This window comes from Chiloscyllium plagiosum, chromosome 33, assembly GCF_004010195.1.
Source record: "Chiloscyllium plagiosum isolate BGI_BamShark_2017 chromosome 33, ASM401019v2, whole genome shotgun sequence".
In the NCBI taxonomy this organism is placed as follows: domain Eukaryota; kingdom Metazoa; phylum Chordata; class Chondrichthyes; order Orectolobiformes; family Hemiscylliidae; genus Chiloscyllium; species Chiloscyllium plagiosum.
Window position 1 is genome coordinate 14,431,573 of NC_057742.1, and position 16,059 is coordinate 14,447,631.

General features: G+C 38.8%; 1 protein-coding gene across 1 annotated transcript in view; it reads right to left on the reverse strand.

Moving 5' to 3' along the window:
* Positions 1-314: 314 nt before the first annotated feature.
* stk17al (serine/threonine kinase 17a like) overlaps positions 315-16,059 on the reverse strand; it is a 52,715-nt gene continuing 36,970 nt past the window's right edge. The window contains exons 3-7 of the mRNA XM_043674985.1: positions 10,968-11,112; positions 7,974-8,100; positions 7,641-7,689; positions 6,449-6,628; positions 315-4,207 (exon numbers count right to left, since the gene is read on the reverse strand). Of these exons, the coding sequence (XP_043530920.1) occupies positions 3,946-4,207; positions 6,449-6,628; positions 7,641-7,689; positions 7,974-8,100; positions 10,968-11,112 (763 nt within the window). The 3' untranslated portion in view covers positions 315-3,945. The remainder of the gene's footprint in view (positions 4,208-6,448; positions 6,629-7,640; positions 7,690-7,973; positions 8,101-10,967; positions 11,113-16,059) is intronic.

Below are 16,059 nucleotides of genomic sequence, written 5' to 3' on the forward strand. Positions count from 1 at the left end.
GCATATTTTTAAAGTGAGAGAAGATTTTAAGACAGACACGAGGGGCAATCCTTTTTACATCGAGTGGTTCATGCGCAGAATGAACTTTCAGAGGAAGTGATGGATGTGGGTACAACATTTAAAACATATTTGGATAAGTTCAAGAATAGGAAATGTTGGAGGGATATGAGCCAGGTAGTCTGAGATGATGGTAACCATGGACTGTTTCCGTGTATGACACTAACTACCCAGTTCACAAAAATCATTCTTTTAGTCCCCAGTGTCATTTCTAATGGTTTAATGACAATTGATTTTCAATAAATGAAAGGCAGTTGTTGAACTTAAATAATAATGTTTTATTGTTGTAAAAAAAAAGCACATTATGTGGACAATGTCAAACAGTACCTTTGTCATCAGTTCGGCTGTCAAAACTATCGCAGTAAAGAAACTGTACATTATATTCTTGTTTGGGGAGGTACTGATAAAGTTGGCAGCATTTCAGAAGACAAATAGTTACAATGATTACATTTCAAAAGTCTAGTCCAAGTAACGTCGCACTTCAAGGAATTATCAACTACACAGTCATCCAGTGAAATTACAGTAGTTTATGAAGTTTTAATATTTATCCATCCGATTATTTAATATAATGGTTATGCTCTTTATAAAGCCTGTGTCCATGCTGTTGCTTTGTACACCAAAATGTGACACTTATCATACAAAACAAATATGTTTTATAATAGCAATGTGAAGGTAAGGAATGTTTTCTGCTAACTCCAAACCACTCAAGCAAAGGGTCAAAAATGCAAAGTTATTCTCCACATGTTCCATTCATTCAATCCCAAAATCACTCCTTCAGCTCCACACTTTTCCTTCACCATTGTGCTCTCCCTCCCTCTCTCTCTCTCTCTCTATTCTCCTATCTTCAGATTTTGTCCATTTAAGCACTGAAATTGGGTATTCTTTGTTCCTCAGTGTTTAAAGATGCACAAATACCTAGATGTGTTAATAATGTCACTGAAGTGGTGCAGAGTGCAATGTCTGTGCTAAGAGTCCAAATTAGAGCAGAATTCACTTTGCAACCTGGACAGAGGTGGAGACGGGAACAGACGCCTCCAACAGTCAGCCCACATCTGGCTGCTATTACATCATTACATCATACTATTACATCATTAACTTGTTTATTTTAACTGGATTAATGACCATTAGAACAGTAGATCGAATGCGCCAACATTCACAAAACAAGTGGCATCACTTGGAAAATGATGCTTTACCTTATCTAACCTTTTTTTACACAATTAAACAACAATGGCCTATCCCTCCAATTGTCCTGTCAAAAACTTCTGAAAACATGGCAGACTTCCAGGTAGACTTCAAAAGATTTCCTAATAAATCTCATTTTCACAAGACCAATATGATTGAGTAATTCTGCCCATAATGCTCTCTGCGGTGATCTGGCATTGAAATGTGGCAGTAATGTTCCATCACATGAACTTAGTTCTTCCCACAGTGCAAAACAGATACATTCGAGCACCTCTATAGAATGTTAGAATGCTGATATGGTTCTGGGAAATGCTGTTCTTTACTGAACAGAAGTGATCCAAGAGAAAATGAATAATAATAGCACTGGCTGCCAGTTTTTGCACTGAATAACCCCAATCTCACTTTAAAACAGGAGCTGCCCAAAGAAACATAAAACAAAATTACACCTTATCAGTTCAGCACAGTCTTTACACTTGGCCAACAGTCTCCATCTGAAGAACACATCTGAATAATTATTTCATAACTCCAATCAATTGTTGAGAATACAATACTCCTTATCTCAAAAGTCTTTGAACTCTAATGTACAACAGGAATACTGTGTGAAACAGTTTTTCACTTGTGTTGGGCAATTGACTTCTGAAGGTCACACTGCTGTGTGCTTAACTCAGTTTTGCTGTAAATGCCTTAACACTTCTTGCAGTGCAGCATGTTATTGTGATCTAAATTAGTCAGGATTCAAAACAAAATGAACCAAAGGAAGGCGCTGTGTATTCTTATGCAGACAACATGGGCTGGTGTAATGGAAAGTAAATGATTTGTTCCATTGCAGAAAGACAATATTATGTGCCTCTATCCACCCTCCCTCCTCTGACTATGTCTATGTCAAATGTGCAAACATGAATGTCAGAATTAGACCACTGTCAGGAAGCACAGGCAGTAGCCTTTTGTTAATAAGGCTTTGTACATCAGAAACCAAAAGTAAAACACAGCACATTACTAGCAAAATGTTACATTTCTGATCATTCAATTGTTGGAAAGAGCATTCACACAGTTTACTGCACAGACTAGATTACTCCAATAGCCTACATTTGAATTTCCTTATATTATATCAATAGAAAAATAAAGTGACGGTTTGTGTGTCTGCTACATGTGCCAGAAAAGTTGCTCACTGCTCTCAACCACCCACTGTCACGGTCTCATCTTCCCACCCTGAAGGGTTTTCCTATGTTTCTTGTGTCTAGCGATGCTCAATGATACTCAAAAATTCACGTCAAATTTCAAAACATCTGAATACACGTGGTCTCAATATTTAACCAAGTATCAAGGCACTGTAAATCTTTTAAACTATATATCTATATTTGTATGTCTCTCCGTCACGAGAACTTTACAACATGTGCTTGCATGCACAACTAAAGGAAGGGACGCACAAGTGAATAAGCAAGATGAATGTCAAAAATGCTTCAATAATTGTTCTGATATGTTCCTGGAATGTTCTTTAGAAAATGACTACATTCTAACCCCTGACAAAATTCTTTTGATAATCGTGATATAATAAATAAGGAAAAAAAATACACTTAGTCCCTAAACCCAATACAGACAAAAAAAATGTGCACTAATGCTCTATGTGCCATTAATTCATTGCAGCCTGACACATTCCAATGTATAGTATTGCAAGGAATTTTTCTTAAGATGTCCTGCAGCCCACAGAACTCTAATTATTACTTAACTTCATGATTTGAATTTTAGACTCCACTGACCCCCCCAACCCCCCCAACCCAAATCTTAGGATTCTCCTTCAATTCAATAAAGAATTAAAAGCTCGATATTGTATAATTGCAGGGTGAAAAGTCAGACATTGTAATAGAATTGAAATGAGAACCAATGTGGAATTATTTACTATACAAAACATGCAAAATTACCATTGCATGCTTTCAAAGCAAATGAAAAATCATACTTATTATCAATTTCGGCATTTTCTCGACAACTTTAGAAGATCAATTTTATTTTGCTGAATTTCTCATTTTTCATTTCCAACTAGAATCAAGGCAAGTATGAAATGGTCTCATGAAGGGGGTAAAGTGGATGTGGAATAGTCGGGGACGTTCTCATCAGTATACCCGAACAAGAAGCTTTCTGCAGCTACACTGTGAAGAGAGATCCCTCCCACAAAATAGGTGAGTTAAACTCAAATAAAGCAAGCTTTTTCTTAAAAGCCTAAAGGAGCAGTACCAAAGAAAGGTTTCTCGAACCACAGAGTGACAATACAGAGTTGCCAGAGAAAACCCAACAACACTGGATGAATGCAAGATTGTAACTTCCACAAGCAGTCTACAGTGTGCTCTCTGTTACAATTATTTCCATGTTGCCCATTCGAACCATCGCAAAATTTACCTTTCATTGGTTAAATAATGAGATGCAGAATTCACAGATTTAATTAGCAAAGGTTTTAACCACATCTCTCAACTCTATCAGCAAACCTCAGAGGGCACTATTTCTCCAGAAAAACTGCACTTTTCTTCTTAAACCAGGTGCTCAATTCAGGCCATCCGCTCTATATTACACCAGGCTTATGCCCAATAAAAAATTAATTGCCCTAAGTAATGAAAGCCTGCAGAGCATTCAGCCATGTGGCACTCAGAGCAGCGAAAAAAATGCAGTGCTTGGTGTAGCTAGTTGAAGCCGGTGTACTCTCAAGTCCAGTTTACATTAAGCACTCAGAAAATCTCGCAATGTCGTGAAAGACTCCTCAAATTTGAACTGTTTGCGCACTGCTGTTCGCTCGATCTCAATGTCCTTGTCCAACTGCCTACACAGGGTGTAGGAGGCCATGAGCACTAGTTCCTCGGAATCCGGGCTGTTCTGTTCAGACTCAGACTGTTCCTCCTCCGACTCAGTTATGGATTTTGGCACCTCTAGTTTGGATGAAAGCCACGGGTGGTTTAAACATTGTTCTGCTTTTGCTCGTTTCCTTTAATGACAAAGCAGAAAATTAATACAGATACTGTTGTGTTCCAAACTTTTATCTAATTACTCACAATTTTGTGTTCTTTAATCTGTATGCAGATTTAAGTTTACCAGAGAGAAAAAAAATTACTGTAGTTTGCAAAATTAATTTTAATGCATTCCATTGCAAAGGTAAATCCCAAACAACTGATGCAAGGGCTTAGACTTTGCTGGATGAAAATTACAGTATTAATACTACAAGTGTCCGTATGACATTCCTTTGTTTGCTATTTTAATGGAGGTGTTACTCCAAATAAGCAATGAGTGAAAGAAATACAGGGGGGAAAAGTATTCAACACTGAAGACACAATTTCACGGCTAACCTTTGTTTCAGAGAATATTTTCTTTTTGATTGATGCTAAATAGACTCCCATTAAAATATGTTGTGGATGTTTACTGTGTTGTTTTGAATTTTGCTTGGAGAAATAACAATGCAAAAAAATTCTATGAGATGTCAAAGATAAAAATAAGACCACCAACTGCTTTTCTAAAAACTACAAAGATACTCATTAATTTAGTTTGATCACAACACAGAAATATATTGTGCCAATGACATTTGGCTCAACCAATTCAGGATTGATTTGTTTCTCCACCTGAACCGTTCAAATAATTCTACATGGGCCTACTTGTAAATTTATTAAAACAATAACTTAACTTGGAAAAATGATGTATGAATACAAGAGCTGGACTTCAATAAGAGGCACCCTGCACTGCTCAGATCAGTGAGATAGGGGCCTTACTACTCAGTAGAATGACAGAGGTGAAATAAATGATGGACAAAGTAGCTGGATGAATTTGAACCAGGGACCTTGTGATGTGCAGTCAAATGTCCACTTGGACTGTACGCTTGCTAGAAATGAAATATTTCCTAGCCAGCAACCTTACGAGATATTTTTTAAATTGGCAAGCCAGAATGCAATTGCAACTTTATCAGTGACCAGTTATCCAGTCAGACTGTTTCAGGCAAAAGATATTATGCTCAATATGCCACATAGCGACACAAAATTGATCAAGTATAGCTTTCTATTGCATAGAAACTTAATGATTTTAGATCTCTCTGCCTTACTGATCCTCTACAACATGAAAATAGTGAGACACATCAAGAAATTGAGCAAAGTACCAGAGCAGGTTCCAAATGAACTAATGTTTCCAAAAGGTCCTTAAATTTCACTTATAGCAATGAGTAATTGGGCCTGAGGGGACATTAGAAAATATTTTCCATTACTCGTCTATCAATCATTGAACCTCAAAATGGAGGTCAAAGTAAAAATAAGCTCCAATTCCAATAGAGCGTATCTACTGTATTACATTTTGGGTGAAGACCACGGGATTGCACAGTCTAATTTCTGCTTCTGTGTAGGTCCATCTGGCATATGGTTGACAACCTAAATTCTGACAATTTGGTTGAGAAACAATGTTATATTTTATAGTTATGCACAGAGAATGTGTAGTTTTGTTGTCCATCTCTCACCGCCTCTGAGAATCTGGAATGAAGCGCTAACCAGGTAATTACTATCTAAACTTGTAAAAACTCATCTGATTTACTAATGCCCTTTAGGGAACGAAATCTGCCATCCTTACCAGATCTGGCTACATGTGACTTCAGTCTGGCCTACATATGACCTCAGACCCACAGCAAAGTGGGTGACTCTTAACTATCCTCTGGGTGTTAAATGCTGTCTTTGCCAGTGATGCCCAAATCCCATGAAATAAAAAGAACTGTCACAGTGTTGCTGGGGAGAAAGTTCCAGGGCTTTGACTTTGCAAAAAAATGAAGGCACAGCAATGTGTTTCTAAGTAAGAATGGTGCATGTTTTAGACAGGAGGTTTGTGGATGGTGGTGTTCTGAGATATCTGTTGCCTTTGACAGAGGAACTCAGGGGTTTGGGAGGTACTGCTAAAGAAGCTTTACGTAGTTGTTTCCAATTGGAGGTGATGTAAAGTTTCTCTTTTAACATGAGGTCCACTGGCAGTAAATTCCCAGTGACAGATAGGGAAAGGAGGAGAGTTTGTTTTCTTGTAATTTCATTACAGTTCCAACCTATTTTTACCAGAGAGTGTGATTTATGCAGAATCCCAAGCACTCCAAGAATCTGATACTTTGCTGATTAACAAGTTTTGATTTTCTGTCTCTTTTTAACTCCATATTATTGTCATGACCAGCTAACACCAAAGACAGTTATTCAAAGGCATATTAATCTCATACCTGGGGTCCTTAATAAGAAGGCTCTGAATGAAGTCTAAAGCCAAATTGGAGATGCCTTCAAAGATGTCTTCAGAGTAATCAATGTCCACTTTGGAAATATTGAGATACGTGGATTGCTTGTCATCTCCAAGAAAAGGTGAAATGCCCGTCAACATGACATAGACCAACACCCCAATACTCCTGAAAAACAGCAAACAAAAAGCATAATGGAGCTCTTATTCTTCATTTGAAGATAAACCAACCCTTGATGACAATGCATGAACCACAATAACACTCCTGTTTCCAAATCAAGGTAACGAAGGAATCAAACAATTCAACATTACTGTTGACACAACAACTTTGGTAGAGCTATTTTCACTTGGCTGTAAATGTGAAATCCATGTGGAAATCCATACTGCAATGTCAGGAGAGACATGAGACTTGAGTGATGCACCCATCTTCTGCCAAGGCTATAGCAGAAACTTGGACGAATGGTATGGAACGTTCAGGCAAGCCTATATTGGAACCTTTTTAATGATGCCACTTCTTTAACTGACTGTTTATCATGAAGTGTTGCACTTGCAGAGAACGCTGGTCAGGGCAGCAAGAATATTCAAGTTTTGAATTTTCCATCAAGTGCTTTGAGGTTAGTTTGTACAAAAGCCTTTGTTAACTGAATGGCTTTGCTGTTTTATTTCATAATTCACATCTACCCAGGTTAAATATATAATTGGGACATGACAGCCTAGTGGAATACTGGCCCTGAGGCTTGGATTAATGTTATGTAGTTAGCAATTCAAATCCCATCATTAGCAGATTACGGTGGTCAACTATTGGATTGGTGTAAAAACCCATTTTGGGCCACAACTGTCCTTTACAGATAGAAATCCGCCATCCTCGCCCAGTCTAATCTACAGTGTGATATAATAATATGGTCGATCCTTAACAGCCCAGCAAGTCACTCAGTTGTATTCAAGGCTACAGTGCACCACAACCTTTGAGAAGCAATTAGAGGTGGGCAATAACGTGATGTTCACATCCAGAGAATGACTTAAAAATAAAATATTGACCTTACATTTTTGGCAACTACCCAAGCCCATAGGTATTATATATCAGTGACTAGGTACACATATAAATGAATTTCAATTTGCATATTGGTCAGAAAATACCACTAAAATCCACACCTACCAATACAGCAAAAAAGAGCACTTACCACATATCTGTCGCTGTTGTGATTGCCTCATAATTTAATATTTCGGGAGCTAATGGAATTGAAAACACAATTAGATACCTTGGAAGTTGAGGATCTGTTGTCTATGCACACTTGACTAACCATTTAACAACACTTTTAAGTGGTTTCACTCTCTGCACAATGTGATTCAATTAAAATACAAGAATTCAATTATTTCTAAACATATTAGCTACTGTAAATGTAGCATATTATGCTACCTGAATTTTAGGCAAACATACATTTTAATATTAATTCTCAATTCTTAGCAGACTGCTAACAGTTTTGCGAAGACATGTGTTGTCAGTTGGCACTTACCTACATACTCTGGAGTGCCCATAATTTCCCTAATCTCTTCAACATTATCCACTCTCCTGGATAGCCCAAAGTCAACGATCCGGATATTGCCCAATGGATTGCAGCTGGTCAGCAAGATGTTTTGAGGCTGAGAGGGGGAACAGAACAGAAATAAAGTTTCTAGTACACTGTTCACTGATTTTCAGGTTCAGAGCACAAATACTGTCAAGAACATAGGACATAGGTGTTTAAATGTACGACTGCTCTGCCAAGCTATTATATAGTTAGCACGCTGATAGGAACACTATAGTCAAAATTTTACAGTTTCTGAGTTTGTAAAGATTGCTTGCAAGTAATAAAAGGTCACATAACACCAGACTTAGCAACTTTAATTAGCAAAACATATTCAAGAGAAACCTATTTGCTCTTGGAATGGAGGTAACATTAAAAGTCACACTTATCGCCCATCCTGAGTCACTCTGGACCTTTAAAAACAACTACACACCTTGCCAAATAATTTTAATCAAAAGGCACGGGCTAGAGTTACACAGAATCAAAGAATTACACAATATAGGAGGAAGCCATTCTGCCTAAGGCACTCACTTTGAATCTTTCCACACCCCTGATCTTTTTGCATCTAATCTTTTTATCCATTTTATTTTTGGAAATTATTTCTGAACTGCTGTCTTCATTCTTTCAGGCAGTAGATTGCAGATCACTATAACTTACTTATGTATAATAAAAAGGCATTTCTCCTCTGCTTCTTTTGCTGGTTATCAGAATTACTGACTTAATTTCACACCTTGCCCTTGAGATCTGTGTTGCTGGTCCAGTCTTGTAACCCATAGAGCATCAAGGGCATCTTAACAAAAGAGCTTCAGTTCAAAGTGGATTTATAATTACAAACAGGGCAGTGAAAGAATGGGTAAAGTGTGCTAGACGCTGATTGAACTGGATCGTATGAGAGCAATGATGACAAATCGCTTTGTCAACTACAAACTTGATGTGTATTGACAATTATTTATGTTTAAGGGAGCACATTCTTCATGAACAAAAAGTTTGGAAATTCTTTTGTTGTTTATCATCTCGATGTGATGTTGCAAGCTTAATTGGTAACAAAAGATTGTGCTACTAATGACTCAAGTAATCACGATCAAAATGATCAATATTCCTTCTGGATCTCTGCCTCTTGGAATTATGATATTTTATATTTTGGAAGAATTAATACTCAATTAATAGAATGGACTACTGCGAAATTAAATCTCCTCAGAATGCAGTATGTTAACAAAATAGGGAAGCACATGCACGTTGAAAGATCAGTTCCCCACAGCCACTGGCAATGTTTTGTGGATTCCCATTTTGCACATGATGGTGCTGCATACATTGGTTACACCATAACACAGTTTCACTTTACACAAATACAGACCTGAATCTGACCCATTAGTTCAGGGCATCCCAGATTACAGGTCGCGACACTCACTGGGGTTTTGAAGTGACATTCTGGGGTTGAGAATTGTAAGGCAGCCATGACTGCTGTGACCTCTGACCGAGCATCAACAGCTGAGAGGTCCATTTAAATCCTGATTTTTTTTCTTTGAAGAATCATGGGCACTGGACAACAGATAAATCTTTGAGGTTGGATTCCTGCTCACAAAGCTAGTGATTTTTGATTTGAAATGCTGTCCGTAGGTTAAGCATTTGGTCATCCCTCCACGTCCCAGCTCATTACCACCTGACTCTCTCAGGTCTAACTTGGCAATTTTCAAGCTTCAAAATGGACTCTCAGTTGATAAATGTATTGAAAGCATTTGAAACATCTGAAGTTCAGGTGCATACAGAGTCATTCTTTCACTCATTCTAACCCTACGCTGCTTGTTCTGAAGGGGAATTTTCTTCAACAGATGACAGTCGAGTAAAGTAAAAAGAGTCACAATAGAGTTAAATTCCTAATTTAGATTCAATTCCAGGTATATTGTCAATTTTAAACTAACATGAATAAAAAGTCATTCTTAATTGCAGCATTAAACTAACATGTAACGAGCCAAGATAGGAAAACATAAGACAAATGGTCTACTGTTAACTCCTATGAACTGCATCCATACTGTTTACCAGTCAAGACCTGCACTTGTATCTGTAGTTGCTGAACAGTTGCCAAATAAAAAAAAAAACAAGGAATCAGCAGCTAATTACAATCTGGCGAGTATCCTGTGGAACCTCAGGTAAAATCCACTTAGCCACAGATGAAATGAAATGAGTAGGCAGCAATCTTGTAAAGTCAGAGAGAGTCAATGTGGTGTCTTGTTGTACAAATGTGTCATAATGTACCACTAGATCATTAAATCCATCAATTAAGTAACATGTACAAGCAGGCACACTATCAAGCCTTGATTGAGATGCCTCTATAATCTCAATGTGATGTTGTGAGTTGACGTCCATGTTACGAAAACTTAGTCAACATCATGTAGGTTAGTATTTGAGCATAAAGCACCTTTAGTGGAACATACTTAAGAAAATTAGGGAAAGGTTTCATACGTACAAAATAAAATGTCATGATGTATATTGATCCCGCTGCTCCTTGTCTGTGGAAAGAAAGCTTCTGCTGGCACATTTTGATTTGTCTAATGAAACAGTGCAGCACTGTGAGGCCATTGCTTTCAACTTCTGACAACTGAATGAGAGCAAATGGCCTTATCATTCCATTCATTCATTGGTAATCACCACAAAATCTGGAAAGCAATACCTGGCCAATATAGATAATTCTCAGATGTAAACCAAGAGATTTCCTCAATCTCAGCAGCTTTTAAATTATTGGAATGGGTTCCTGTTTTCATTGGTACAGCCCAAGCAAGAATCGTGCAAAAACACGTCAACCATTGCATAATTGCAACATATGGTGCAAAGGTGACAATTTTACTCAAACCACAGAACCTGTGCTTTCTGGTTGTTCAGAATTGGCAGCAAAGAACTCTAGACATCAAATTACTCCAAGTTTAATATGCTGAGGAATAGCCTTACCTTTAGGTCTAGATGCACTATATTATTCCCATGCAAATAGGAGACTCCATCTAGGATTTGACGCACAAGACGGATGACATCTTTCTCTTTGAAAGCCTCATCTTTATCAGCAACACACTGGTTAAAGATTTCTCCACCTGCAGCACTGTAAATGGGGTAAGGTAAAGTAATCATTAACATCAAGCTTATTAAATGAACAAAGCAAAATCTAATGCTGAAGGATGTTATTCATAACTGTTTTCCTGCCCTCCCATAAAGGGATTCAAAATTCCTGATGTACAGCATAGATATCGAAACGCTTTGATGGCAACTTAATAAGTACCGAATGTTTATCACTTGTCAAACTACTTTCAACCTTAAAGTATGTTAGTAAGCTTAGCATAGGAGCTAGTTTTTCTTCAGATTCTCTTGACTGGATGCAACGTTCTGCCAACATACTACGCAGTTAGTATCATCAACAGTAAATGCCAGGCTTAGATGTTTTAGCTCACAGAACAGTGACAAAGGTATACTTTACTTCATCAATGGCAAACAAGCCACACCCTGCATTTTAAAATGTTGATGTGGAAAAATTGTCACACCTTACACTCCCCATTAAGCTAACTCTTCCATTTGAGAGAGATATGTCACCACAAACAAACATTCTTCAGCGACCTCGTGATTACTGGAGAGGAGAAGATGACTTTAATCAAAAATTGAAAAATTAATTTCCATTAGGGGCACAGTACAGAAGCAATTTGATGTGAACTATTAAACAGGTGAACAATCTTCAGCTGCTTCTTTAAGACCATGATCTTGGCTAGTTCCCCTCCATCACTGATCCAAAATTTTGATTAAAATAACTGAAGGCAAATAGTTCCTCCTGAAATACAGAGTCTGAATCATCCATCAGTATTTATACAAACAAATGGTGTGTTTCATTTTTCAGGAATTATTATTTGTAACTGATTTTATTTAGCTTATTGGTGTTGTTCTGTAGAAATGCCTTAAACTGTTGTGCAATATTCTGCTTTGCTCGACTTACCAACTAACTATCGTGAAACAAAAGACTTTTGTAAATGTTTGCTTTTTCACATATGTTCTCTTCCCTTTCCCTCACCCTGACAAATCTACCCATACACAATGAATGGAGGAGAACTTCAAAAATGTTGACTATTTTCTGGCCAATGATGAGAACTATACAGCTGAAGGCCGCGTAAACACTAGATTCTAAAATACTTGTGGCAAAATTTAAGAAACAAGACATTTTCATGGAAACATCAAAATAGGGGAAAAAACAGTTATTTTTGATTTGATTATAGACTGATTATGTCCTTCGGAATTGCTTGACAGCCACTAGAGGAATTTTAAAAATTTCTCCAAGATTAGTGTAATGATAGATAATTCTATACATGTTTTATTGAAGAAATCAAGGCATTTGCTAATGCATGCCATGGTCAAAAAAGGCAATGCCCTACTCCATTAGCAACTGATAATCCATTTCCTTTCTAATGGGGGAAACACAGTGTCCATCCTTAAATCTTCAAATCCGGTTTGGAACCCATGACTTCATTGCCAGTGGTCCATACACAGTTATTGGACTGGGCTGCATAAAGGCATGGAGGCATTGAGGCATTCCTTGAGCTATGAACAGCAGGGCAGGCTCAATGGCCTACTCTTGTTCTTATGTTCCTAGAACACAGAAGCTTCCCAGAAGTGTAGATATGCTAAAGGTTACTGGCAGTGATAGGTGACTGGACAATGCACTTTTGGTGATGGGACAAATTTCAAATCTGACTCACTGATCTCAAGTTCCCTTGGTTCCTGGGCCAACTTGGCCCTGATAAATGAATGGTCAACAATGCAAGCTGAGCAAATGCAGACCATCACATCATGTGACAGGTGAAAGTGGAAACCTTCGTTTTAATCAAGAACATCTTGATTAATTGTTAAATTCTACATCTAAATCAAGATCAGTACAATGCTGTAAAAATTAGACAGTAGACAGGCAGGAGGCTGGAAGAACACAGCAAGCCAGGCAGCATCAGGAGGTGGAGAAGTCAACCCTTCTTCATAACCCGAAACATTGACTTCTCCACCTCCTGATGCTGCCCGGCTTGCTGTGTCCTTCCTGCCTGTCTACTTTGGATTCCAGTCTCTGCAGTTTTTGTGTCTATAAAAATTAGATAAGCTAACTTTTTAAAATGTTTTCATTATCCAAAGTTTTAACAATTTGCAATGTACAGTCAACCTAAATGCATGCAAAATGCTCATCTTGCTGTTAACAAGCAGTTAATCTGATAATTTTGATGTTTAAGATAAGCTCAAGCAAGACACAGACACCTTTTTGCAGAATGTGGTCTCTTTCTTCACCTTGCAAATAGGTACACACACCCATACAGGATTCAAACCACATCACTGATGACAGGACTCTCACTTCTGACTAAGAGGGTTGTGGGTACAGGTTCAATATTACTGCTTGAACACAAAAAATAAGGCTGACACTTTCATACACTGACAGTGCTGCACATTAGACATCCACTGTTTTGAATGAGAGGGTTAACGGAGGCCATATCATGTCTCGTCCCATACCCCCCCATATTCAGGTAAAAGATCTTCAGCACTATTTTCAAAGAGTAGTGGCTATCCCTAAAGCCTTGGCCAATATTTATCCCTCAATCAACAAAGTAAACTGTCCAGTCATTATCACAGAGCTGTTTGAGGGAGCTTGTTTTGCACAAACTGCCTGCTGCCAATCCAATACTGGAACAGTGAGGATACTTCAAAAAATACTTTGGGATGGTGTGTGTATTCGTGAAGGATGCTACCTAAATGCAAGTCTTTCTTTCAATTCACAACATGCAAGCAGTCTTCAAATGGCTTAAACTGACCATTTGCATCCTGAAACTGGGCATTCATAGAGTCATAGAGATGTACAGCATGGAAACAGACCCGTCGGTCCAACCCATCCATGCAGACCAGATATCCCAACCCAATCTAGTTCCAGCTGCCAGCACCCGGCCCATATCCGTCCAAACCCTTCTATTCATATACCCATCCAAATTCCTCTTAAATTTGCAATTGTACCAGCCTCCACCACTTCCTCTAGCAGCTCATTCCATACATCTCCACCACTTCCTCTAGCAGCTCATTCCATACATGTACCATCCTCTATGTGAAAAAGTTGCCCCATAGGTCTCTTTTATATCTTTCCCCTCTCACCCTAAACCTATGCCCTCTAGTTCTGGATTCCCCGACCCCAGGAAAAAGACTTTGCCTATTTACCTTATCCATGCCCCTCATAATTTTGTAAACCTCTTTAAGATCACCCTTCAGCCTCTGGCGCTCCAGGGAAAACAGCCCCAGCCTGTTCAGCCTCTCCCTATAGCTGAAATCCTCCAACCCTGGCAACATGGTCAACTTGGTGTGACCCAGCTGTCATGACCCACTGGACAACACATCCATCCTAAGGCAAGCCAAACAAAGACACGCATGAGACTTCCTAGAAGCATGGCATTCCAACTGGAACTCTATCATCAAACACATTGACTTGGCCCCTATTTCCCACCCCCTGGGAAAAAGAACAGGAATTGACATCACTTATCCAAAGTAACCGAAACATATAAATAGAAAGCAGGAATCATCAGCAGTGCTTTGTCCGGAGGCTAACTGAAGATGTTACCTAATATGGTGACGAAACGTCTGAAAATGAACCTTCCAGCTCAGTGAGCAAACCTACATCCAGGACCTCAACCGGAGCTACAAATCTTCTCCAAGCTCACCCACTGGATTATTTTGCTGGCAATGACTGACCAATGGCAACTTCCATGTCGCAGTCCCTGGGTCAGTGTGCTGGGAAATTGGAAGTGACTGGGGTGGGAAATATTCAAGGAACAGAAGCTGCTTGAAACTAAAGGAATATCACCTGTTTGAAAATGTAATGCCACATCTTTGCAGCAAAAAATGGTGTAAGGTGCTTTTGTATTTTTTTTTCAAAGATTTCTCCTGGTTATTGTTTCAATTTAATTCTGCACGCCAGTCCATTGTAGTGATTTACCGAATCCATTTTGGTCTTTTTAAACACCCCCCACTCAAAGGAATGACCATATGTATTTATTTATGGTCTGGAGATAAGAACAGCCTGTTGTCAGTGCATTTATATCACACCTTTCACAGCCAGAAGGCAAAATGAACGCTTTTGAAGTCTGTTTTCTGCTTTAAATGCAGCAAGTACAACCACATGCTCCCTCAAATAGCAAGGACCAGATATTCTGCTTTTCTGATGATTGAGAAATAAATAGTGGTAGGCTCCATGCTCCAGCAGTGAGTGATTTCACAGCATACACCTTTTGCAGCTAAAGGAATTTGATTATCTGGAGGAAAGGTTTGTGTTGCTGCCTCCGTTTCCTTGATTATTTACACATGATCCCAGTGGCAAGGATGAGCCAAGATAGCTGGGTAGTTGGACACCTACAGCAGACACCCAGGACTGGCTGTTTCATTGCTTTTGCCCTTTACCACAGTCCACTTAGTGTTGCTAATTGTGCCTTGTACCATTTCATCGCCATGCGGCAAGGTGAGATAAACCCTAAGTCACCAAAGAAATTGAACCAGTGCTGCCTGCTCTTAGCCAATTAATCCCAGGGATCAATATTGGTCAGGTCACCTGAAACACCTTTCTCTTCTTCAAAATGGTGACAAAGGGACCTTTTACATTCACTCAAGAGGACAGAGGGAGCCAAAAGATGGCACCTTCAACACACCAGCACAAAAATCAAGGTGTAGTAAAGTACGAAGTCCTGGAATGGGACTTGAACTCTCAACTTTCTGACCAAGGGCTTACTGTGAGACCAACTGTGCTACAGCTCCACAACTACAGTCAACACTCCTCTGATTGTCCCTCTTACGTCCTTCTAAGATAAGACAGTCCCACCCACAGGATCCACATCCTAACTGTACTGAAATTGGGGTCGATTCCATAATCTCCTGCTCAAAAATCGGGGAACCTTATACATCCCACAGTCTTCCCTTCCTCGAGCTCCTTAAAACCCAAACCTGACAGTCACTGAACCCTACTGTCAGACTTATGTTGTCCTTGATTTTATTACTAGCT